The following is a 26,595-nucleotide window of genomic DNA, read 5'->3' on the forward strand; positions in this document are numbered from 1 at the left end:
ACTTTGTTTTAAACTTCTTTTGGTAACTAAAAGCTTTTTTTTAATATAATACTGTGGATTTTTGTCGTTTTTGGTCTTGTTTTAATTATATAAAAATATTGGATATTTTTCTAAACTGGTGTGGTGTCCGTTTGTAGTGCATACACTGTATTACTGTGGGTTCTGTGCACATGCTTTACACACTGCCTCTAAAATAAGCCTGACTACTCATGCCAAGCTACCAAGGGGGTGAGGAGAGGTTATTTTATCCTGACTAAAGTGGAGATTTTTGCCTGGCTTCGGCCCGTGCCTTTGCCTACCAGAAAACCCATTTCTAACAGTACCCTTCCAAGGAAAGTCTGGTCAGGGTGTGCTCACCCTCTCTCGGGTAGAAAATCGCAGTGTCCCTGGGGGAGCACCCAGGAACAATAAAAAGTATTGGTCCCCAGGACCGAACAGCAGGATTTTGTGGAAAGAAATCATTTTTTTTTTTACTTTTGGCTATCAGGGCATCCCTACCCTGCCCCAATATATTATTTTTGTCAGACTTTTTCAGGACAGGAGACTAAGGGCCGGATTATGACTTTGGCAGTCCTCCTCCAGAGCGCCACACCAGTGCCCTGTAGGAGGACTGCCAAAGCCATTCTGACACTACCCGCCGGATTACGAATGTAATACGAGTGTAAAACTTGGCAGGCGGACATGATGGTGCCTGTCTAAAGGGTCATAGAAGAGCCATCAACAGTCAGTAGTGTGGGACCTCTGCAGCACGTTCCTGCACATGAAGGAATGCATTATGTCATGCATTGCTTCCCATACAGGAACTGGGGGTGCATTATACAAGGGGGCACACTATGTGCCCCCCTGCATGCACACAGAGGCACAAAGGGGGCTTAGCATGGATACATTTTTAGAAAACACTCACTCTCACTGGATGATGTCATCAGTGATGTCATTTGAGATATCATCAGTGATGTCACGGACCATGTCTTGAGTGATGTACTATGTGAGGTCATAAGCAGTGCATAACGGGAGCGTAACGTATAGTTAGTTTGGATACTTATAACTTTGTACAAGTGAAAAGTGCATCTAACTATAATGTCTCTGTACCAGTTGTGTTAGACCTCGAACCAGGGCTACACAACAAACACTACAAAGACCATTATGCCTTGTAAGGGGTTTGAACAGTGTGCTATCCCATACTGCTTTACGCTAAGTCACCTGATGTCAGGGGAGGTTCTTAAACTTCGAGAGACGTAATGGCGGCGCTTGGCTTTCCACCTCAGTCCTGAAGTATCCTGTCTTGGATTCCCTGTTTTCCTGCCTCGCTACATTTGGAGTTACGCTTAGCCTTTGATCTATGGATTCCCTCTGATTCGGCACCTTCCTTATTTGTGTGCTGCGTGTGGTTTGTCACCTTTGCGGCATCCTGTCGAGTCTAGTCTCTCGTCATCCCTCCCTTGATATCCCAGAGTCGCGGATGTTCGACGGTAGCTTACCTGGAGAACCACTGTGTGATTCATTCCCCTGTATGTGCGCTGCCTTTCCCGGCATATAGCGTACGCACCTGAACGCTGACACTTGGCGTCCCCGTGGAGTAATGGTAGACGCTTCCTTCTTTTTATTGAGAACTTTACGCAAACAAACACGTGTTCTAATCCTTGTTAACATAAGCGCCTGGACAACACGCATTGTTCCTTTGCGTGTGACTCGCTGGGTGCTTTTTTGCTACTTGAAGAGATTCCTGGATATCACGCATCGTTCTTTCTCCAGTGATTTACCCGGAAGCTTTGGGTTGCTACTGACTTTACTTTGTTGCACAACAAACTCCTTCAAAGACATTTGGGCTTTTTCTTATTCTTACAAGAATCCCTGGAACTTCCCTTTTCGCTTATTTGGGACCTTATCTTTTTTGTTTGATGCAACGTTCGTACAAACCTTTTGTTATTCAAGAGACCACGACCTTAGGTATCGAGCTTTCTACCTTATGTTCGCTGGTGAGTATGGGATAGCACACAGTTGGGGAGTGTAACCTTGACTCAGTTTGTTATATCCTGCCTTGATAATCATTCTAAATATTTCTTGTTTTGTGTTCTCCTCCTCTGCAGTGATTCCCTATTCCTGTATGAGCCATTCCAACCCTCCTGATTAAGGCTCTTAGCTGCGGACATCTTGACTTTGGTCTCTTCATTTTCTGAAGTGGTTCTTTCCTCACTGTTGTGTTTTCTGTAACACAGAGAGGGAAACACCTTTGGGAAACGTGGAGGCCTAGCTTTGCTTCTGGGGTACTGGTATTCCTGCCTGGACACATCTTGCGCCCGACAAGTTGGCCTTTCAATGAATTTCTAAGTTTTTAAAATTCTTTTTCCTAACTATAATGTCCCTGTAACCTTTGTTTATTTCTAGGCATGGGCGTAATATTTGGCTTCGCTTGCGGAATTTGGCAACTCTGCGTTCCGCTAAGAATGCGGAGTTACATTTAAACTCCGCACTCCGCAACGGAGTGGAATCTCTTTTTCCATTGACGCACTAGTCACATCACTTTGTGTGCGTGAGATTTGACAAGCACTCACCAGTGGGCCGGGCAACCCTCAGAATCCAAGGGGAGTTCATCCCCCAACCAGTAGAGTGCCAGGAGGCCCTTTGCAGAGTGGTTAAGAAAGGGGGAGAGGCCTCCGATGAGGTCTCAGCAATCCAGCTTCGGGGCACTTAATTGTTGCAACAATAGGGGTTCTTGGCCCCCAACGACCCTCACCAGCCAAGGGAGTTCATCGCCCAATCAGTAGTATGGCAGGAGTCCCCTGTGCAGAGTGGTTGAGAACGAGTATCCGAAGAATTCTCAGCAATCTCACTGTAGGGGACTTACTTGTCACAACAGTAGAGGTCCTGGCACCCAATGACCCTCAGTAGCCAAGTGGCGTTCATCCCCTACTGAGCAGTATGCCAGGAGGCCCCTGTGCAGAGTGGTTGAGAAATGGGGCGGGCCTCTGATGGCATTTCAGCAATCCGACTGTGGGGGACTTACTTGTCACAACAATAGGGGTTCTTGGCCCCGAACTACAGTCAGTAGCCAAGTGGAGTTCATCCCCCAACCAGTAGTATGCCAGGAGGCCCTTGTACAGAGTGGCTGAGAAAGGGCCTGAGCCTCCGACGAGCTTTCAGTAATTCTCAACAAGGTCGCTTCTAACCTTTATTCTGCCTCTTTCTGCTCACTTCTGACCTCTATTCTGCCTCTTGGTGATTGTTTCTCACCACTATTTAACCTCCTCCTGCTCGTTGCTGATCTTAATTCTCCCTCTTTTTGCTCATTTCAGACCTTTATTCTGCCTCTTGCTGCTCATTTCTGACCTTTATTCTGCCTCTTTCTGCTTGTTTCTGTCCTTTATTTAGCATCTTCCTGCTGTTCCCTGGGACTACGGGAGAAGTTCCATGTGTGTGAAAGCAATTAGTCTGTTTCCCAGTTGGCTTCACAGCGGGCAGGAAAACAGACGAATGCTCCACTTCCAGCAAGCAAGAGCATTTCTGGAAGCGGCGTGTTTGCTGTAGCTTGGAACAAGCGGTTAAAGCTCCTGCCAAGCCACAGCGAACAGCTACGTACAGAAGAAGATGGATCAAGGCCTGATCTCTTGACTGGGTAGGAGTATTCTGCTTAATTCAGAAACTCTGTCCATCACCACCCCCTTTTCTGAATCGTTTTGTCCACCATAAGCGTGGAAGGGTATGCTCAGATGTGAGTCCCTTTCTCACTGCACCATCAGGATTCAAGCAAGCCGGGCCGAAGACGGCTGTAATGCCAGAAACCGGTCCCTGGAAGCTTGTTTCCTTTCCAGTAAAAGAATTGGCTTGGTAGTTTGGTCTGCCCTGTTCCCATGATGCACTGGGCCAGGGGCAGACTAATTTGCATGTAGCCAGGTTCTGAGCTGGGATGGTGCAGTGAGCTAAAAAACGGTGATGGATCAAGCCCTGATCTCTTGACTGGGTAGGAGTATTCTGCTTAATTCAGAAACTCTGTCCATCACCACCCCCTTTACTGAATCGTTTTGTCCACCACAAGCGTGGAAGGGTATGCTCAGATGTGAGTCCCTTGCTCACTGCACCATCAGGATTCAAGCAAGCCGGGCCGAAGACGGCTGTAATGCCAGAAACCGGTCCCCGGAAGCTTTTTTTCCTTTCCAGTAAAAGAATTGGCTTGGTAGTTTGGTCTTCCCTGTTCCCATGATGCACTGGGCCAGGGACAGACTAATTTGCATGTAGCCAGGTTCTGAGCTGGGATGGTGCAGTGAGCTAAAAAACGGTGATGGATCAAGCCCTGATCTCTTGACTGGGTAGGAGTATTCTGCTTAATTCAGAAACTCTGTCCATCACCACCCCCTTTTCTGAATCGTTTTGTCCACCACAAGCGTGGAAGGGTATGCTCAAATGTGAGTCCCTTGCTCACTGCACCATCAGGATTCAAGCAAGCCGGGCCAAAGACGGCTGTAATGCCAGAAACCGGTCCCCGGAAGCATGTTTCCTTTCCAGTAAAAGAATTGGCTTGGTAGTTTGGTCTGCCCTGTTCCCATGATGCACTGGGCCAGGGACAGACTAATTTGCATGTAGCCAGGTTCTGAGCTGGGATGGTGCAGTGACCTAAAAAACGGTGATGGATCAAGCCCTGATCTCTTGACTGGGTAGGAGTATTCTGCTTAATTCAGAAACTCTGTCCATCACCACCCCCTTTTCTGAAACGTACAGAAGTGGGCACCCCATTACATATCCGGAGCCTGCCCTGTGGAGTGGTGGTCCCCAGGGCCATCTAAGGCTCCAGGAGGGCCCCCCTCCTTTCTTAAGCATGGGCCGCCCTTCCTTTTTAAAATACAGAAAGCCCCGGAGGTGGTGTGAGGGGGGGTTGTCCCCAGGGTGCGGGGTCCACAAGTCTCCCGCTAATTTAACAAATACTGAGGGGGTGGGTATCCATATAATGGGCCCTCGTAATTCCCGGGCACCCCTAGGATCAGGGTAGGCCCCTATGTTGTTCAAGCATAGATGCCAAGGCTTTTAATCATAGCCTTTTCTCCTCCTGCCAGCTTGAGATAGGCCTTTGTTTGGATCCTTATACTTCTGCGAGGACATACTAATGTTCATCACCCCGGTAGTTTCTGGCTTTTTAACTACACAGACAGTGAGGCAGGTTCAGGCTTCTTATTCGTGGTTAGATCACAAGTGCTCGCAAGCACTGAGGAGGTTAAAGGTTGCTGTGAATCAGGTACCCCGGGAAAAAGATAGAGAGACTCTGTGCCGGCGCCTTTACATAGAGTCGGTGAAAGTGAGCAGGTGCCAGTTGCAAGAGCAGGCCTGGGAGGATCTATCTAAATTGGGTGAGTTGAGGGATTCAGCCTTATTCTGTAAGCTCATTAATAGTCCCTGCTTTGCGGAACCAGCGAGACCGACCATGTGCCATCATATAACGTCAGACCAGTGGGATTCCCATTTCGAAAAGGTTTATATTGTAGGCTCCTTGGTGGAGCAATGGGTAGACATACCTCCTAGTCTGGATATAATCCCCATTAGCTTCTCTCTGGATGAGGTACACTCAAGCATAGAGGTGCTATTGCTAAATAAGGCCCCGGTTCCCGACGGAACACCCCCAGATCTCTTTCACAATAATATTGAGGTCTGGGCCCCTCTATTAACTCAAGTCCTAAATGGGGCAGCCTTATAGTGGATGTTGCCTTCCTGGTCTACCACTACAATAATCCCAATTTACACAAAAGGGGGCAAGAACAATCCGCAATCATATTGTCCAATCTCCCTTATTGATGCTGTAGTAAAGGTCCTGGGTCAGGTCCTTTCATCCAGATTGTCCTTGGGGGCAATAGACAGTCAGATTTTATCGGACGTTCAATTTGGTTTCCGTGAAGGCAGGTCAACTACAGACCAATGTCTCAATATTTACCTTTTGACAGCCAAATACACACTGATACAACCTGGTGTTTTGTATCTAGACTTCATGGACCTTACATCCGCGTTTGATCGAGTTAACCAGACTAAGTTGTGGGAAATTTCTTTGGACCATTCTATTGTCCATTTACTTACATCACTCCATGGCCAGATGACAGCTGTAGTGAGATATACACACAAGGGGGCACTTACAAATCATTTTAACTGTACGAAGGGTATATATCCTACTGGCAGTCGCCAGTATAGTTAGGACCTAGAGCGTTTTTTCATTTCCAATAACTTTGGCATTGTTAGACGAATCTAAGTTTAATTCAATTAATTTCTTTCTGTATTCGGAAGGAAACAGATCCATAAAAGATACAATAATACAAACATAGAATAAAAAAGTCATTATAAGCAGACAAAACACGCAGCTGGTTAAAACAGAACAAGTTACTAAAACCCTAAGGATCTAAGGCTATACGCCCCATTGCGCCGGAATGAATACAAAAAAGCTTAGATTCATGAGCTGCTCGCAAAACGCATATCACTGCGTGAAGGGTCTAGGGATTTGGTAACAACTGCGAGTGCTACAGTGCCGCTTTGGCCTGCATAAGCTTTAAACTCTTTAGTAAAGGCCGGATGAATCATTTTGTTGCCACTGAAAACAATTTACACAATAAAACTAAATGAAGCGTGTCCTGTGGAGAACTGAGATCGCAGCCACCAGGGCCTCTATGTGATAAAGAAAGACATTCAGTCAGAGACGCTGGGCAGTGGCAAATTTATGGTGTAACTCTTCTGTGATATTAACAGCCCCTGGGCTTAAACTGTCATTTGCGAGAAAAGGTCTGGCTTTCCTATGGCCTGGAAGGATTCCTTTATATATATATATCCTCCCTGAATTGAAAACAATTTTTAATAAAACTATAAAGACGAGAGGTTGTTTAAACTGTAAATCTAGCTTTGTTGTATATATTTTAAAATGCCCTTGTGAGAAAGTTTATATAGGGAGTACAGCATTATCGGCCCATAAAATAATATATATATATATCCTCCCTGAATTGAAAACTATTTTTATTAAAACTATAAAGACGAGAGGTTGTTTAAACTGTAAATCTAGCTTTGTTGTATATATTTTAAAATGCCCTTGTGAGAAAGTTTATATAGGGAGTACAGCATTATCGGCCCATAAAATAATTCTGCAAAATAGAAGGGCAATAATCAACAAAGACAGAAGTTACCCTGGAGCCAGGCATTTTGAGAAAAACCACCAGAGTGACTCGAATTTAATGTGCTATAGCTGCATAGCAGAGATTCCAAGAAAAAGGAGGGGCGGTAATAGAGAAAAAGAACTGCAAAAACTGGAAACGTATTTTATTCTTGAGTTTGATAGTAAAGAGTCTACTGGATTGAATACTGATGAAGATCTATTTACATGCCTGTAGTAACTGCTGTAGAGTTTGCACATTCAGAGAACCATTTTTCACGTGAATTTTAAGAGAAGGACAATGGACACTAGCACTTGGAGAGGTGTGGCTCACTGGTTAGAGGCGGCAGACCCGAGTGCAGAGAACGGCCCGGGACCAGGGTTCGATTCCCGACGCGGCAGGGTCTTGGACCAGGATCAGCGGACTGATAATTCTCGCATCGGTGCCTACTCCGACCAGGGAGCACACTCGGCAACTCTGGGCATTAGCTTGCCTCATCTCCACAACGGCTCCACACAAACGCCGGGGATGCCTGGTTTCACCTTGGAGACCCCCAGGAGGGACTATCTCACAGGGAAAGCCAGGACGGGTTCCCCAGCGGTCTATAGCGCTACGAGGCCTCCGGGTAGCAGTGCGCTTTACAAGACACAACAATTTACAATTTACAATTTACTTTATTGCAAAACACTTTAAACATTTCTTTTCAAGCAGGAGTATCAGCACTGGCACTTTAGAAAACAACTTTAGAAAAAACAAAAAATAAAAATAGAAAGCTCTAAGCACTTTATAAGAATTAGGCGGGCAAGTGGCAAGTACATATAGTTTGTCTATATGTAAAAAGGCAGCTAAGGAGCAGTAGGCATTTGCACTTTATTTTTAAAGGGGAACTTTCCTTTTTATGTGTAAATATGTATGTCTTTATTTAAAATTCATCCAATAATTTGGAATTTTTGGCTTCAACTATATTTTATTGATTAAATTATGCACTAGCATTAGTATATGACAAAGTACTATGTAAAACAAATTCTGTTCCAAAATGGCACCCATATTTTCCTGAATATACTGCCTTGGTAATTGTCCTTTGTCTATGTTAATTTCCATGATAATAGATTGTATGTATTTAAGGCTGAGGAAAATGGTGATCTGTGTCGTGAACAAGGCTGCATGTAGCAGTCGAAACGCGTAGATACCGTCACAAAGAAAAATAATAAAAACGAGTGAAATCCCTTTGGAGTTCTGGTTTGTTTCTATAAGGAGAAAGGAGTTGTGAATCTATATATGAATGTTTGTATATATATATATATATATATATATATATATATATATATATATATATATATATATATATATATATATATATCTCCATATACATATTAAAGGGCACTGAAAAAAAAGCTTAAAGTTACATTATAGTTAGGTATAGAAGACATTCACTTAGATTAAATAAAAACTAGAAATTTACTTTAAAAAAAGGTTATTTTCCCAGTCATAGTTCAGTGAGATAACTGTAAATGGTCCCCATGCAGTGCTTATGACCTCACATATTACATCAGTCATGACGTGTTCAATGACAATCGATGATATCACTTATGACATCATTGATGACAAAAAAAAAATCTAAATGAGGTGGCAAATTTCTATTTTTTAATGACTGGTGGGAGAGGGCCATGAGTCAGCCACCCCCCCTTTCCCAGCAAACGTTTGGCCTCGGGGACCCCATCGCCCTGGTCTGATGTGAGTCAATATGTAAAAACAAAATATGCTTGGGAGGAATGTGTGTGTGGGTGTGTGTGCCTGAGAATGTGTGCGCCCTCCCACCCGACCCACAGTTAAGCTAATTAGTGCTGCTTCCCACAAGGGTTAGGGGGTCAGGGTCTCTCTACCATGGTCCCTTATGTCCTTTTTAAAAATAATTTCAGACGCTGCAGAGGCCGGAAAGGGTGCAGCCTCCAGTAGCACACACACATAGCATGTGAGTCTAGAGTAAAACAGAACGCACCAGAGAACACAAGATAGAGAGGCGCCAACACCATGAGCTAGAAAGAGCATGACGGGTTTTAGTCTCATGTCTTGAATTTCATTCTCACACATAACATATGATATTCAACGCTTGCAGCACTGCATTACTCACCCGATGAAAGTCTCTCACATTACTGCACAGTCTCTTTCACAGCTTGCTGCAAAGACTTTCTTACCGCGTGCAAGTGGCATGCCGTGTAGAAGAGTTTGACCCATTGGGTGCTACTTTTTGAAGCAGAATGTGATCCAATGAACGAGAGTCTTACATCTTGGAGCACAAACTCACTGAATAGGTGAGAATCTCACCTCTTGGATCAGACTTGCTTATTGCTTTAAAGTCTTGCTTCTTGGAGCCTAGCCTCAATCCATTAGTGTGATTGATACAGTCTCACTCAATTGGTGGGAGTCACACCCATGGCTCTCAGAGTCAATCATTTAGTTTGAATCACACACAAACATTTGGGGGCTCTCCTGAGAAAATGTGGGTGTGTATAATCATGTCTTCTGCTGCAGCCTTCTTCAGGGGTGAGAACTATTGATTAAATGGACCCATGGGTGGAGGAAGATAGAGAGCAGAAGGAGACAACACAAGGGGGGAGGGGAAGGGGTGAGTGAAAAGAGATAGTATGGAAGCCCAGGCATGGAAAGGAGCAGTGACATATAATATTAGGGTTATGAAACAAGGGTGGCGAGATTTAAAAAAATAATTGGGGAGAGGTGAATTGAAACAAATAGCGGGAGAGAAAAGCAGAAGAATGGCTAGCAATAGTGTGGAAAACTTAGGGGCAACAAATGAAAAGAGACAGAATCATTATCACATTTTTACATCAACACAGTATCTTTTACAAATGGTCTTGCTTCAAGTGGTAGGGAGGATGCATCATTCCAAGTCCAGACTTAGAGCCTCACTTAGAACTTGGTGGCCTGGTCACTGAATCTTTCTGGGAAAAAGGCAGTGTTTCTGCCATGTTGGTGGCAGTCAGGCTAGCAAATTCAGAGTTCTATGATGTTTACATGGATACTTTTCCCTGAAGTAGTGCCTGCATCCATGGAAGGAGCTTTCTGGGAGACAAATAATCCTTGACAGCATGCTGGCATGGTGTACCAGGTGTCTCTTATGTACTGCCAGTAGATAAGACACCCAGAGCGGTGGGTTGGAGGCTAGTTAAGGGTTGACATAACAAATGTCCTTGACGGTGTGTGACAAATCTAGCTCCTAAATATTTTCACATAACCATTTCTATTAATGTACCCAGTAAATATGTAAACAACATTGTTTGCACTCTGTAAACATGGATACTCCGCTCATACGGTCTCTACCAAACTCTCAATCTTTTTTTGTATACCCATCTGATTCATATAAACCCAGCACTATGCAAGCATCCTCATGAACACCTTATAGCCGTGCATGCCTACCTTGTATTATTGTTACCCTACTAAGCTCCATGCTGAATTTTGTAATCAGGTCTGCACTATGTAACTACAGCCGTTTCAGCTAAATATAAAATATAGCAAATATAAACAAATGAAAATTGGAAGTACCACAGGGTCCAGCCTGTTGTCTAATGTGGTGGGGAAGCCAGGCTAGTGGGGCACAGAGAATCAATTTGCTGGGGCATGCCTCATTAGAAGCTGCTCACTGGGCCGTTCTTCGAGGCACCACAGAAGCACCCAGGTCTTACCGGTCCTAGGCACCTTCGGTCAGCAGCGACCTCACCATCACTGCTGGAACTGGGCCAGAGGATGAACAGATATTACCTTCTGGAGCCCATCAAGGCATTAGTGACTGACCCCTCACCCTGCCCACACAGAAAACATGTGCAACTTCTGATGTCCCACACCAGGGACTCCTGGACTTAGCTCGGGGGTTTTACCTGAGCGTTTCTTTGATAACAGCCTTCAGCAGCGGCATTTCTGCAATATGTTCTGTGGTTGGGATCTGGTCTTCGGGGATGGCTCGGATCACTTCCTCGTAAAGGGCATTTTGGATCTCAGGTTCCTTCGCCAGATGATAAAGGGTCCAAGACAATGTGTTGGAAGTCTGCACAGACAGGAAGGAAGAACTTATAGGGGCTTTGTTTGGTACACTTTAATACCTACATCAGCATAGTTTTTTTTACTAAAGTCATTTGTGATAGAATCACTTGCAGTTATGCCTCAAAGAAGAGAGAAAACATTTCATACCATCCTTTACCCATGACCACTTTAATTGTAATCCCTGTCAGACCTCAGGATCGGATGATGGTCGGGAATACAACAGCTCATATAAACATTAGTAAGTTCACTAAAGGGAGCCAGGAAATTGCTATCAAGGATTTATTGATGGCACAATAAAGAATTAAGTAAGGTAGTTCAACATAAAGGTTTGTTACCGGGTTAACACCACCCTACATAACAAAAGAAAGTAAAGCAAGTAACAATACCAATCCCCAGAATGATATATGACGGAACCTCTTTCAGCCGACAATGCTCAACGGTGTTCCTAGTCTCACCGTCCTCCGCATAAATGCCGGTCCCGGCAACTCCCCAATGGAGGGCACTGTGCTAAGAAGTGGCCAACAATGCCACTCGAGTTCTGCCCTATCGTATTGGTAAGTCTGCGCCTGAAGATGAATTCAAGGACTCACCGTCCTCCGCAAGAGTGCCGGTCCCGGCAACTCTCCAACGGAGGGCACAGTGCTAGAAAATGGCCGGTTCTCGCCCCCTCAGCGAACCTGACAGTACATCCCACCCCACTCAGGGGACTGCAGCGGGAGCCGGCTTGGCAGGATACTTCCTGTGGAATGAGGACACCAAACAAGGCGCGTGGACCCCAGAAGCGGGTTCCCATGATTTCTCCTCAGGGCCGTACCCCTTCCATGCTACCAGGTACCACAGCTTATCTCTCCTCCGCTTCGAATCGCGTATGCCTTCAATCTCGTATTCCTGTTCCGCATCCACCAGAACAGGCAAGGGGGACGGACGTTGCCGAGAGGCAGAAGGCTTCAACAGAGAGATGTAAAAAACAGGATGAACACGCATATTCGTTGGCAGGGCCAGTTTCATGTTCACCGGGCTGATACACTTGACTATGCGATAAGGTCCTATGTATCTCGGATGAAACATGCTGTGTTTGCAGAAGTGTAAATTCCTGGATGACACTGATACGTGGTCCCCTACTTTGTACAAAGGACCAGGCCTTCGGCGCTTATCCGCATAGGCCTTGGCAGCCGCCAAACAACGTTGTGTGAGCAACACAGTCTCTTTAATGTGGGCCACTCTCCTGGTTGTTTCCGGCAGACCTGTGTTCCCGGCTGGGTGCACAAACGGGAGAAATCTGGGGTGGTTACAATAAAACGGGGACACTTTGGTGGAGCTATGTGTGGCGTTATTGTAAGCGATCTCCGCTAGCCACAACTGATCGACCCACTCTTCTTTGCCCTGCTCGATGAAACAACGCAGGTACTGCTTTAGGGTCTGGTTGAGGCTTTCTGTCTGGCCGTCCGTTTGAGGATGGTAGCTGGTGGACAACGCTGAAGTGACATGTAGAGAGGAGCACCAGGTTTTCCAGAATCGAACCGTGAACTGTGAACCCCTATCGGACACAATCACGCTGGGCAGGCCGTGTATGCGTACCACCTCTTTCAACAACAGACTGGCCAGTTGTCCCACCGATGGATCCCTCTTGCAGGCTATAAAATGCCCCATCTTGGTAAGGTAGTCGACCACTACCAGGAGAGAGGTGCACCCTTGATCCACAGGCAACCCCACTATAAAGTCCAATGAGATGTTTTCCCAGGGTCTTGAGGGAGTCGAAGGGGTTGTAACAGTCCCTGCAGACGGCGATGGTCTGATTTCATTGCGCAGCAGATGCTGCATGACGCGACCCATTCCTTCATGTCTGTTCGCATAGATGGCCACTAGAATTGCCTCGATAAGTGTTCTGCCGTTTTCTCCGTTCCCAGATGGCCTGCACTGGGTGATTCATGACACCAACGAAACGCTTGTTTCCGAAGCCTTGGTGTGGGCAGCAAGATGCAACGGCCTTTCATCTGTATTCCATCCCTGACCAACCACTCCTTGTGCCATTGAAGCCAGGATTTCCATGCAAAGGAAAGGACACCATTTTACACCCCTCTGAGAAATTCCACTGGTTGTATCACCCCCACCACTGCGCTAGGCGGGATGATGGGTCTAACAGGTGCAGGGAGAAGCGTTGTGACCGTTGACTGGTGAGAAAGAGCTTCTGCCTTCCTGTTTTCTATTCCAGGCCTGTACGTGATAGTAAAGTGAAAGCCTGAGAAGAAACGCATCCATCTAAGCTGACGGGGGAGAGCTGTCTGTCTGCAGTCATGAACGGGAGGTTCCTGTGGTTACTGAACACTGAGACCACATGTTTTGCACCCATCAGGAGGTCTCTCCACTCAGTGAATGCGTCTTTGATGGCTAACAGTTCCTTTTCGGCGATGTGGTAATTCCTCTCGGCCCCGTTCAGTTTCAGTGACATGAAGGCCACCGGATGGAGTAGACCCGAAACCGGATGCCTCTGTGATAATATGGCCCCCAAGGCCACTTTCGATGCGTCCGCCTCAACGTCGTATGGCAGATCAGAAGCCGTTACAAATGCACGCTTCAGGGCAATGAATGCATCCTGCGCCTCGGGGGTCCACATAAAAGACTGCGATTTTCTCAGCAGCTGAGTAACGGAAGCCACCAACCCCGAGAACATATCGATGAACCGCCTATAAAAGTTGGCGAAGCCTATGAAGCTTTGCACATCCTTAACATTCCGAGGGAGTGGCCACTCCATTATGGCCTTGACCTTACGTTCCGCCATCTCCTGTCCTTCCTGACTCAACATGACTCCCAAGAATTCCACTGATGTTACATGGAAATCGCACTTGCTGAGCTTGCAGAACAATCGGTTCTCTCGTAGGATATGCAAGACGGATGCGACATGCTGGATGTGTTCTGCCGTGTTGTTAGAGTACACCAGAATATCGTCGATGTATACTACGACGTAGACATCCAATATTTCTTGCAGCACGTCGTTCAGGAAGTACTGGAATGCAGCAGGGCGTTACAGAGCCCAAATGCATTACCAGGTACTGGAACAACCCGTACCTGGTCTTGAATGCCATCTTCCACTCGTCCCCGCTCCGCATTCTCACAAGGTGGTATGCCCCTTTGAGGTCAAGCTTGGTGTAGACGTTAGCCGACTTAACTTGTTCCAAGAGTACGTTAATGAGTGGCAAAGGGTACCGGTTCTTCACCGTGATAGTGTTAAGTGCCCTAAAGTCCACACAGGCACGCAGTTCCCCATTGGCTTTAGGAATAAAAAAAAGAGGCGATGCCGCCGGAGATTTCGAAGATCTGATAAAACCTAGACCAAGCATTTTGTCCAAGTAAGAGCGCAAATCGACGTTTTCAGGTTCTGTTAGCACGTACAGCCTGCTAGGTACACTGACCCCAGGGACCAGGTCTATCTGGCAGTCATAGATCCTGTGCGGAGGGAGCACCTCAGCTTGCATGTCATCAAACACATCTCTGTAGTCTTTATACTCTGTAGGGAGATTAACAGCTTTCTCATCCGCCGTGGCCACCATATGTCCTGTGTCCTGTACCCGTAGAGGCTGATTTGTTTGTACACCGCCATGTTGTAGGCAATACGGAGAGTTCATGCGTATCTCCTGTGATACCCAATCTACGGAGGGTTTGTGTTTCTGAAGCCAGGGCAACCCTAGTATGACTCTGTACTGGGGAGCTCGGATGATGCTGAAATCGTTAACTTCCTTATGCTGTTCTCCATATCCTACTGGAACTTCTCCCGTGTGGTGACCTATGGGCCCTGTGACCAGCCTCCGCCCATCCACAGCATATACGTCCTCGGGGAACGGTTTAGGGAGAAGATCGATGCCTATGCGACATGCCTCTTCCGCATCCATAAACAGACCTGTGGCCCCTGAGTCAATCATGGCAACCACCAACACCCACACTGCTTGAACCAGAAGCTGGATAGTGATGAAGAGGTGCCTACAACTCATCAGTGTTCTACTTAGCAAGGAAGGGATATAACTGCGACTCCGGGAATCCCCTTCAACGTTCCGGGAGTCCTTCAGTTTTCCGCCCCGATATCCACTGCCGCTGTTTGATTTGCATATAGCCATGTCTGAACTGGGGTGGCAGAGTGGGCTAAAGAACGGTGACGGATTAAACCCAGATCTTCTGACTGGGTGTGAGTGTTTGATTGATTCAGATGCTCCGTCCATCACCACCCCCTTTTGTTCCACTGCCGCTGTTGCCAACCTATTGGTACGGAAACGACCCATCTTTGGTTTAGCCGGACACTCTCTTACGAAATGGCCCTTCTTGCCGCAGTACAAACATAGTCCCTGTTTGCGGCGTGACTCCTTCTCTGTGGATGTAAGGCTAGCTCAAATGGCCCCTATGTCCATCGGTTCCGGCCGAGAGGCAGGGTGCGGTTCATGGGACCCTTGTTGTCCGTAGTAAGGCACGGTTTTCTCTTTTTTCTTGTGATCACCTCGGCGTTCACTCAACCTATGGTCGAGTCGAAGGACCAGATTGATCAGATCCTCACAAGTCGTGGGTTGGGGGACTATCTGGGCTATTAAGTCTTTTATCTCTTCGCTCAACCCTTGATGGAATAGCGCCGCTTGTTTCGACGTAGGCCACTTGGTTTCGGCTACCAAGCGCCGAAAGGAGTTCAAATACTGCACAAGACCGTTGCCGCCCTGACGTAGTTCTAACAGTTCTCTGTCTTCTGTGTACGAGTCAGCCCTACGGTCGAACACTTTCACGAATTCTTCCTGAAAGGCTTCCCATCGTGATGTAGAGGGTCACCATGACTTACTAAAGGCACTGCCCATTGCGCGGTGTTTCCTGCCAGATAAGACATTAGGAATGGGACTCTCGCCTGGTTGGTGGGAAAGGACTTTGGCTTGCACGAGAAATGTAAGGCCACCTGTGTTAAAAACACCTGGACGATGCTGGAATCCCCGCTATATCTTTTGGGCGTGGCCAGCGGTATGGATACGGGCATGTCCACCACAACCGCACCCGGCTGGATGGCAGTAGCAGCCCCAGCATTAAAAGGGTTCCGCTGCATCGTGTCTAGGCTGTGGGGTTTTAGGTTTAAACTGATAAAAGCCCACTGAAAAGAAAATAGCCCTCACTGGTGAAAACATATAAACACTGAAAAAACACCTGGACAACCACAAACTAAATGCCATTCAAAAAAAGGAAAAAGAGAGTGAAAGAGTAATTTTTTTCTTCCTGAAGGGGTCAATACAAAGTAACTTCGTTATACAAGCTAGCAGTAACAATATTCTGCTTGAGGTTTGTTCTTTAGAGATGCCACTAATATATTGTTTCTTCTTCTTTTTATTTTTTCAGTTTTGTGGCCTTTGGTCTAAGGATGCAGGGTTTAGTTTTATGTTTTAGGTCTAGTTTAATTATTTTATAAACTATAGAGAATCAGGAAATATCAAACTCATATTTGATATTTTGGCTGCATTTGATTCTTTCACTGATAGGTAAAATGGCTGGTTTCATAAAAATATTTCCTAATATGTGTCATCACATTTACCCACATAGAATGGGTAAAAACCCTTAATACATCAGGCCATAGTTTCTAGTGGGTCAGTATTGATAGTAGGTGAATTGCCAACACCTCAGGCTTTAAACATTCAATGCAAGGTATAGTGACAAGTATATATATATCACCAAGCATCTGGGATAGTGGTGAAAACATGACACCAGACTTTTGGAAAACATGGAATGCAGTCTCACTTGTAATGCTATGCAAACAAGGTTCTTTCCAAGTTCAACAAAGATTGGAGTGATATTGTTTGTATTTGCAGTGATTCAGCTACGTATATATAAAAGTTGTTTGATGACCTGTCAAAATTGATAACCGAGCTGAAGTGATTCCCTGTAGGAGATCCTTGCCACTTGTTAGATGGTATGCTGAAAGCATCTTTACAATCTTAAGTTAATGAGGGATGCTATTGAATTTTTAGTCCATTCTGGTGCATTCTTTTCTTATGCACAGGAACTAAAATGCAAATATTTATGATTTTGTGCTTTATGTGGCATCAAAGAAAGAGTCATCCCAACTGTTTCCCTTAGCTGATGGTTCTCAGCCCATGGGGCTATGAATGCTGAGAGGGCCTTTTCACAGAAGTTTACATGGGAAGGAAAGAGTAATTGCACATGACCCAAAGACTCACTGAAGAAGTATTGTATGGTGTACTACAATAGGATTCATTTGCAAAAATCTATTTTGACCTCATATACACTATAAGTACACTGTCTATATACTATGTTCTTTCAGTGCAGAAAGCAAGCAATAATAAAAGCAAAACGTTCCATAAACACCGGAAAAACACTTTTTCAGTTGTTTTTAGTGGCACGAAAATGTGTAACCACTGATAACAACTGTTTTTTAAGATATTGAAAACACTGAAAAAACCCCACCAGCATTTACCAAAAATAGAAACTGAAAACAGGAAAGCCTAATCGTGTCCATCCTTGCCGTTAAATCGGCAGTCTCCTGTCTAGACGCTGCTAGTGCATTTTGCACAGCAACCAATGCTGCCAAGACATCTTTCAGCGTGGCCATGATACCTACCACCCGACCAGGAGGAGGATTAAGTTGGTGAGGTCGGATATTATGTAATCCCTGTCAGACCTCAGGATCAGATGACGGTCAAGGGAAGACAACAGCTCATCAACATCATCTGCATATGCTACTTTTCGCACTATACATGGATCCATATTTACGTTATTTAAAAGCGAACCCGAATATTCCACCGCTCGCTGTGAACGGAGTGGAGGTTAACGTTCTAGCATATGCAGATGATGTTGCTATAATCACTCCAGACCCAGCTGAGGCAATGGAAGAGGTGGAGCGGGAGGCTAGTAAATTTGGAAGAATATCCGGGTATAAACTAAATAGTGCAAAGACACAAATTATCCAAAACACTGTGGTCTCATATAATGATGTTCGAGTGGTTCCCGCAGCAACATATTTGGGGGTTGAGATATCACCTAATCTAGATACAGTGGTAGGACGGAATATCTCTCCGTTAATTAAAAATGTAAGTACGGATTTGGCTAGAATCGATAAGCTTAAACTTTCACTAGTAGGCCGCACAAATGTAATTAAAATGATTATTCTTCCCAAATTCCTTTATTTTTTTCGCTCTATTCCTCTTTTCTTTGAAACAATCTGGTTTAGTAAACTAGAATCAATTCTTAATAAATTTATATGGTCTTATGGGAAAACGAGAAGGGCCTATAAGTTTATGACGCTACCAAGGGTTAGAGGAGGGTGGGGGGTCCCAGACTTCAGGCTATATTACTGGGCATCTGTATTACAATACATCCAGGGTTTACTGGGGGCTGATAATCGAGATATGAATGTTAGATTGTGCTCGACAATGGTATATACTATTGTATTGGGGACAGATGCCGCTAATGCTTACCTAAATCATGCAGATTTTCTTTACTACAAGCATACACGTTTTAAAACAGTTAAAGCTGCATATAATATCTGGATAGCAGTAGCAAAGAAATGTGGACTAGGAAGATACAATAGGTATACTAGATTGTACAGGAATAGAACACTTCCCCCCGTGATATTTTCTGATTCTATAATGGCGGAATGGGATATGCAAGGCGTAAGAAGCATAGGGGATCTGATGGGAACGGACGGGAATGTATTACAATTTTCAGATCTGTCGGGTAAATTTGGCATTACAAGAAATAGTTTTTTTAAGTATTTACAAGTCAGGAGCTTTTTGTGTAAGAAAAAGGGGGGAGAATTCGGGTTTCGGAAATGTAACCTTATGGAATCTATATTACAGGGGGGAGTGTGTTCTATACGATTTTTTTATGCTAGTCTAGCAGGTTTAAAAAAAGACGACACTGTGAAATTTGGAGATAAATGGGCGGGGAAACTAGGTGTACAGAGTCAACTTTTTCTGGACTCACTAGAGTTAGGATGTTCTGTGTTGTGTTCTGCTCCTCTCCAATCGCAGCATTTTAAAACTATATTTCAACTCTATCATACACCGGACCGCATTGCACAGTGGGGGGCGACCACTGGGACAACATGTTTTCGATGTAATGCTCCAGTAGCAGATAGTATTCACATCTTCGCACTGTGTCCCCAATTAGAGAATTTAAGAAGGAAGATTGAAGATTTTATGAGGTTTACTCTGGGTGTAAATGAGACTCTAACACCAACGGCTATCATGCTAGGGGTTAAGGGTTATAGGGACGATAACACTGAATTTATATTCCTAGCAATGGCAGTGTACAGACTATTAATTGCAAGAGCATGGCGGGACCCTACCCCCCCTACAATTCAACAATGGATTGCTCTCCTATTAGGGATATTTAATCTTGAAAAAGGTATATATGCCAGGAAAGGTAAAAGATCTAAAAAATTGGGATTAAAAATTTGGAATCCTATATATCGGTGGAAAGAGAGAGTAAGGATACCCCTTGGTTAATAATTTATAAGGCTTGTTTCCCATCTGAAAGTGTTGATGACTTATAATCCTTGTTTTTCCAGTATAGTAATTGTTTGTGTTATACCGAGTATTGGGATCTCTGTGTATGCAAATTGATAAACTGTTGTATGATGTGCCATAAAAATTTTTTAAATAAAAATTAAAAAAAAAAAAAAAAAAAAAAAAAAAAAAAAAAAAAAAAAAAGGAAGACAACAGCTCATATAAACATTAGTAAATTCACTGGACCCCAGGAGAATGCTATCAAGGATTTATTGATGGCACAATAAAGAATGAGTATTTGGTCCAGAGTAAGGTAGTTCAACATAAAGGTTTGTTACCGGGTTAACACCACACTACGTAACAAAAGAAAGAAAAGATACCAATCCCCAGACCGATATATGACGGAACCTCTTTCAGCCAACAATGCTGAACGGTGTTCCTAGTCTCACCGTCCTCCGCATGAGTGCCGGTCCCGGCAACGCACCAACTCAGCAAACCTTACTGCTTTCGTTGGGTTGTTCTGAAGGCTTAGAGATCCCCTGTATGCCGACGACACCCAGCTGATTCTCTACCTCACTGACGACCCCACAGCCACTAAGAGCAACTTGCACAATGGATTAAGGCAGTAGCCACCTGGATGAAGTAGAGCTGTCAAACTCAATTCCAACAAAACAAAAGTCGTCCTCCTGGGCACAACCACTCCACTTGGTACAACTCCTGGTGGCCTGCAGTGCTTAGAACTCCCCCACACCCACCGACCATACACATAACTGCAGCATCATCCTCGACTCCTCATTCTAAATGAACCGCCAAATCAACGCTGCCTCATCCCCCTGATTCCACACGCTCCGCATGCTAGGGAAGATCTTCAAGTGGATCCCTAACGAATCCAGGAGAACTGTCACCCAGGCGCTTCTAAGCAGCAAGCTAGACTACGGCAATGCACTCTACGCCAGCGCCATCCGAAAGTAACAAAGGAAACTGCGGCACATCCAGAACGCCTCAGCCAGACTTATCCTGGACATCCCCCGCCACAGTCACCTGACAGCTCTTCAAATTGGGTGAGTGATATCATGTCAATCAAATTGTATGTACATGACCACACGAATATCGCTACTAAGGAGTGTATTCTGTGACAAATATGCCTGTTTTTCTCTTTTTTTCTTTCCTTATCCATACAACTGTTTTAGATTGTGGTGGAGAATCAACACCTGACAAACAGGTGATATTTTTCCTTTATTTCTTTATCACTAAGTTATGCAAGCAGTAGCAACTTCGAGGTCCTGATGAATGCATAGGATAAATTCCATTTATATGCAGAAACATGTCGACCACTTGCTGAGTAGATATTATGTCAAATCTACTTTCCACTGTTCACTTGTTTTTAAACTTAGGGGTCTGAGAGAAAACAATAAAATACTTATTCTACTCAGTTCCACTTAATTTTACTCACTACACCCTTTTTCACATGCACTGCTTTTTTTCAGTTGTAAATATCACACCAACACCATACTGGTACCACCCAGTGAAACAATTAACATCAGTCTCCTCACTCACACAGTCCTCACTTTTCAATCTAGTGTGACTGTCTTCGTACTAACTCCTGGGTAAGGAGAACCCAAATGATGTGATAGTGGTGGTACAGAACGGCAACTGATGGGAAAAATTCCTACCTTGGTTTCATGTCAAATGTATGAGTGGTTGAATGGTATTTATATACAAATAGTATTTAACTCACAATTTAATTTGTTGGTCGTACGGTGGTCAGTCTAAAGTACAAAGACATGGGTGTGACTCCTGGATACCTTTTGTTGTAGTAAGCTCTTCACTGGCTCCAGATCAACAAAAGAATCACATTCAAGCTCCTCACACACTCCTACAAAGCCCTTCACAACACTGGACCTGCATAACTAAACCACTGCATCGCCTACACACCCACCAGACATCCCTGCTCCGCTCCACCTGGGTATTACCTGCTGATGCACTCATTTTTCTTTCATTCACCTTGTGCTTTGTTCATGTTTGCCCTATAGTCACTAATGCCACACACTGCCCACAGTGAAATATCTCCAGAAATGTGTGCACATACAAGTTTCTTTGAAAAGCTAGTGATGTTGCTTTTTTGTTGCAGATTTTTCTCAGAATGTATCCCCCCACATCTAAAAAGGCCATGGAGCTTTAAAATGCTTCAGGGCAGGGCCGGACTGGGAACTGAAAGCAGCCCTGGCAAATTTTCTGAGACCAGCCCCCGTCCGGCGCACAGCGAGCGAGCGCAGCGAGCGAGCCGACCGGCACAAGGGGGGCTTGGGGGGGTTCTCCCCCCAAGAAAATTTTGGAAAATGACAGACCAAAATGGTGAATTTTACAGCACATTTTTGATTACATATTCAAATTGTATCAACTTTCAAAGCACAGAAAATAGTAGATGATGACCTTAAAGAACATCAGGTTACCCACCCAGTCATATGTACCCATAGGACATTCTTTCAGAAAGCACCAAAAATAGACACAAGTAGTGAATCAGAGAGAACAAAGTGAGACCAGCCCCCACACAGTGGGTAGCGAGCAAGCGCAGTGAGCAACCACTGCTAGGGGGAGTTTGGGGAGTTGAACTTCTCCCCCCAAGAAAATTTGGGAGACAGGCCAAAACAAAGCATTTTTCAACACATTTCTCATTACATATTAGATTGTATTAACTTTTAAAGCGTAGTAAAGGATTACCTTGTAGAGCACCAGGATACCCAGTCATAAATCACAGACATTCCTACAGAGAACACTAAAAATGAAATGTCGAGCATGAAAGTGCCCCAGCAACTGGTTTGAACCGGGCTATGCATGTCTCATTTCATTCAACCCACCCTGCCCCAATATACTAATGGCTGTCTGGGGAGGTGCAAGCACCTCCCCTGACCGGAAACCTATTGTCCAGGCCTCTCTTGCTGGAAGGGCTCCCAGCTGCAGGAGGTCAGACTCGTGTCTGTGGCAGCAGCATCCATTTTGTGATGCTGAGGCTCTGGTTAACTTTAACCAGGTACAGTAGTTACAACATGTCTTCTCCCTCTAAAAGGGTGGAATGCTACCCCCGTCGCCAGAACTGGTGAGGAGGTAGTATTCCAAAGCGTATGACACCTTACACGACATGTTTCGATAAAGCCAAACCAAAGTTAGCAATAACCGCGAGGATTATAATGCACTTAAGAGTATATGGTATGGCGATATCATAGAACAGCTATAAGGGCATGGTTCCACAAGCTGCAGTGGGGCTCAGCTCATGCTAGGGCACCCTCTCACACAAAACCAAGCACTCTGCCTCCAGGATTGTTAAGGCCTGCCATAGGAGTGACTTATAGGTTACTATGTGTCTATATACAAGTCAGATATAGGTATACTATATCTAAGCAAAGGGTGATTACACCACCTTGCCCCAGCTGAGTGATCAGCCAGTTCTGTCAATTTAGGAAGGCCAGCCAGGGGTGGCATAATACATGCTGCAGCCCCTGGTAGCCCTTGGTGCACCTATGCCCTGGGTACCTAGGGTACACTGTACAGGGACTGACAAGGTTGACCCAATATCCAATGTGGCATGTACCTAAAGTCCATGGTATCAATTTAGAGAGAGCACAGCTGGGCTGCGGGTCTGATTAGCAGGCCCACAGCCACACTAAAGTCGAAAACCAGTGGAGTAAAAAGTGGGGGTGACCATAGGAAGCAGACCCTACTCTCCTACAATAGAGATAGAGATAGAGGAGAAAGGGAGGAGAGGGAGAGAGAGGTGGTGACAAATACAGGGATAGAAAAGAGAGAGGGAGGGATAGAAAGAGGGATAGAGAGAGAAAAGGATAGAGAGAAAGGGATAGAGAGTGAGAGAAGAACCAAGAGAGATGTGGGGATAGAGAGGGAGAGAGGGGGATAGAGGGAGGGAGAGAGAGGAGGAGAGAGTGAGAGAGGGATAGGTATAGAGAGAGTGAGAGGGATAAATAGATAGCGTGTGAGGGAGCGAGAGAGAGGGATAGAGAAATAGAGAGAGGGAGGGAGCAAGAAAGTGACAGAGGGAGCGAGGGAAAGAAAGTGGGAGGGACAGAGGGAGACAGGAGAGAATAGAGATAGAGAGGGGAGGGAGGGGAGAGAGAGGGGGAGAGAAATGCAGGGATAAAAAAGAGAGGGATAGAGAGAGAAAATGATAGAGAGAAAGGGATAGAGAGTGAGAGAAGAACTGACAGAAATATGGGGATAGAGGGAGAGAGGGGGAGAGTGGGAGGGAGAGAGAGGGGAGAGAGACTAAGAGGGGGATAGGAATAGAGAGATTGAGAGGGATAAAAAGAGTGTGTGATGGAGTGAGCGAGGAATAGAGGAATAGAGGGGGAGAGAGAGAGGGAGGGAGGGAGGGAGCAAGAGAGGGAGAGAGAGAAAGGGGGCGAGTGTGACCAGAGAACATGGGCCGTTCTGGCAGGTTACTTGCAGTTTAGTTGCATCTCAGTCTTGGTAGAATAGACATAGATACAGGCCAAGTATTACAAGCAGTTAAATACATTTCCGTTCCAGTTGTTTTGAGAGGGGAGGTAGGAGCTGGATTACACTGCACTTCCATAGCTGGGAGTGCCAGTTGAGACAGAACAAGGGCAGTTAATGACATTTCAGTTCTAGAGGACTTTTAAAATGGTTGTGGTAGACAGTGACTGTGGGTGCAAAATAATCTCTGATAAATCAACAAACACCATACGGCAGTATTACAGAAAATCTAGGAAGTTGCACATAGGAAAAAAAACACAGGTCAAATAAATTTGCACACATTTTGATGCTGGTCCAAACAGACTATAAACAAAATTGTCTCTGGTTTACAACACAGAAAAACACTGTTCAAGCAAAACCATCGAAGAAACCGATTCTGAAACACAATTACCACATCCAGAGAGTTTAAGTGACATGATACCCCACTGGTGATAACTATGTTCTATTGGAATCCTAGGTAACATAATATGGCATCATTTTAACACATTTCAACAAATAGAGTTAATATTTCCGAACTCACTGTTAGTCAGTTGACTTCATACAGATGAAAGGCGGACTCACTACTTAAATGCTTCAACTTTAAAGGGACACGCTAAATGCGGAACTATATTACTCAGTGGGATAAAAATGAAGTCAGCTAGGCTAGTTCCTCTGACTGTAAGGCTTGTTGTGGTAGAGGCTGGACTTTAAAAAGGCTGGCAGGGACTTGAAAAAGTAGGTCACAGGCCCGTGCAGTTGAAACGCCAACTGTGTGCCATAATAACCCATTCCTCTTGGCCTCCCCTTGCTCTATTCAGTGTCCGTGCCCCTTGGGTCAGATCCTTTATTTAAAAACAAAACCTAAAATAAAGAATAAAATGTGAAATAAATATCAACCCGTCCCTTCAGTTTCCCGCATGCGCGTGACTCACTCAAATCTATGTCTATTTTCATATAGAGCCAAGATTTCCCAGGCATTGCCAGTGCACGTTACACAGGCATGTTACAGGTAGAGGTGACCTCCTACAGGGTACAAGTTACAGGCAGAGGCGGCCTCCTACAGGACAAGAAGGCAGTCGGCAGAGGCGGCCTCCTACAGGACAAGAAGGCAGTCGGCAGAGGCGGACTCCTACAGGGCAGGCGGCGGAAGTATTTTTGCTTTTTCATATTTTTTCCACTGGATGAGGCTTCCACAACATTTATATTATTCCTCCTTTGTTGCTGCTAATTAGGTCTTAAAAATAACTCGACCAGTAACGGGTGCACAGAAGTCAGTCTTTTCGGGGGGAAGGCTTTGTGATAGGGCCACTGTTTAAATATCACAATGAGGGAATGCCTTAACTTTTAAGTTTCATGTATTTAAATGTTTGTGGCATTGCTGCTTTCCAAGTATTAGACAATTTCGTTGCATTTGGGTTTATTTGGTTTTGCGTGTTGGAGTATGATAGTTGGTTTGTGGGTATACAATTTGTGGGTATATGTTGGATAAAGACAAGTGCTGCAAACATCACAGTGCACATCCCTGATCCGAGGGAGTCTCAGACCCCCCCGGCTCGCACTTACCATAAAATCTAGCCAGCTCGCCTTTGAATGGCAGAGTAATGGAGCCCCTGGGATTTGATGAAGAGTGGATCTGCTGGCCTCTGGACCAGCGAACACATGCTGCAGGCCATGAAGTAGACGACATGGTAATGATCACTACTTGGACGGAAAATAGAGGATCATGGGGGCTGGGAAGATGCATAGCTGCCAAGGTTTCAGATTGCTATGTGTGACATTTGTGACACTTTCTTGTGAGCACAATTAAGCAAAGACGCCAAGGGAATCATAAATATCAGAAATTACAACCATTTGAGCAACAAGAAACCCTTACAAGGTTTTAAAACTACTGCAAAGCACCAGAAATTGAAGAGCACTTGAGTCCTTGTAACCAGATCATACTGTTAAACGAATGTGTAACCATGATATTAAACACGTTTTTCAGAGGCAGTACTTTATTAAGTTCTGTGCACATAAAATAGACATACACCTGGGTTCGACAGGAGCACAGGCTGAGGCAGGAAGACATAGGACTGCGCTACCTGAGCCTGGTTGGACTTATTGATGTGTGCCTGACGGATCGTCAGAAAAGCCAATTAACAACCGATTGCCATAGTCAGGCTTTTGAGTGAGCCCTCATACTCCTCCCAGGTCCCTGGCTATTAATGATGCGCAGATGCAGACCTTCACAGTTTGGACTCCAGTGCCTCTCTGTCCCACGTGGGACCCGGCCCAAACAGGATGTGAGGCCCCAACAACATTCTCATCTCAACCTTTAGTAATATTGCAGGGTGGGCGGCAGAAAAACAACTTTATTCCTACCTCAGCCAGCTTTGCCCGCTGTGCCCCCAGGATCCCCGTCTAGGGTTCAATCAAATTCAATAGGTCTTGTCTTTGAGGACTATTGGCTCTTCCAATCCAT

General features: G+C 45.1%; 1 protein-coding gene across 1 annotated transcript in view; it reads right to left on the reverse strand.

Annotated features, from left to right (window-relative positions):
* LOC147668315 (sterol 26-hydroxylase, mitochondrial-like) overlaps positions 1-26,595 on the reverse strand; it is a 102,742-nt gene that overhangs the window by 28,473 nt on the left and 47,674 nt on the right. Inside the window, exon 5 of the mRNA XM_086948607.1 lies at positions 11,003-11,169. Coding sequence (XP_086804733.1) covers positions 11,003-11,169 — 167 coding nt within the window. The remainder of the gene's footprint in view (positions 1-11,002; positions 11,170-26,595) is intronic.

This window comes from Lissotriton vulgaris, unplaced genomic scaffold (assembly GCF_964263255.1).
Source record: "Lissotriton vulgaris unplaced genomic scaffold, aLisVul1.2 SCAFFOLD_3440, whole genome shotgun sequence".
NCBI classification, from domain to species: Eukaryota; Metazoa; Chordata; class Amphibia; order Caudata; family Salamandridae; genus Lissotriton; species Lissotriton vulgaris.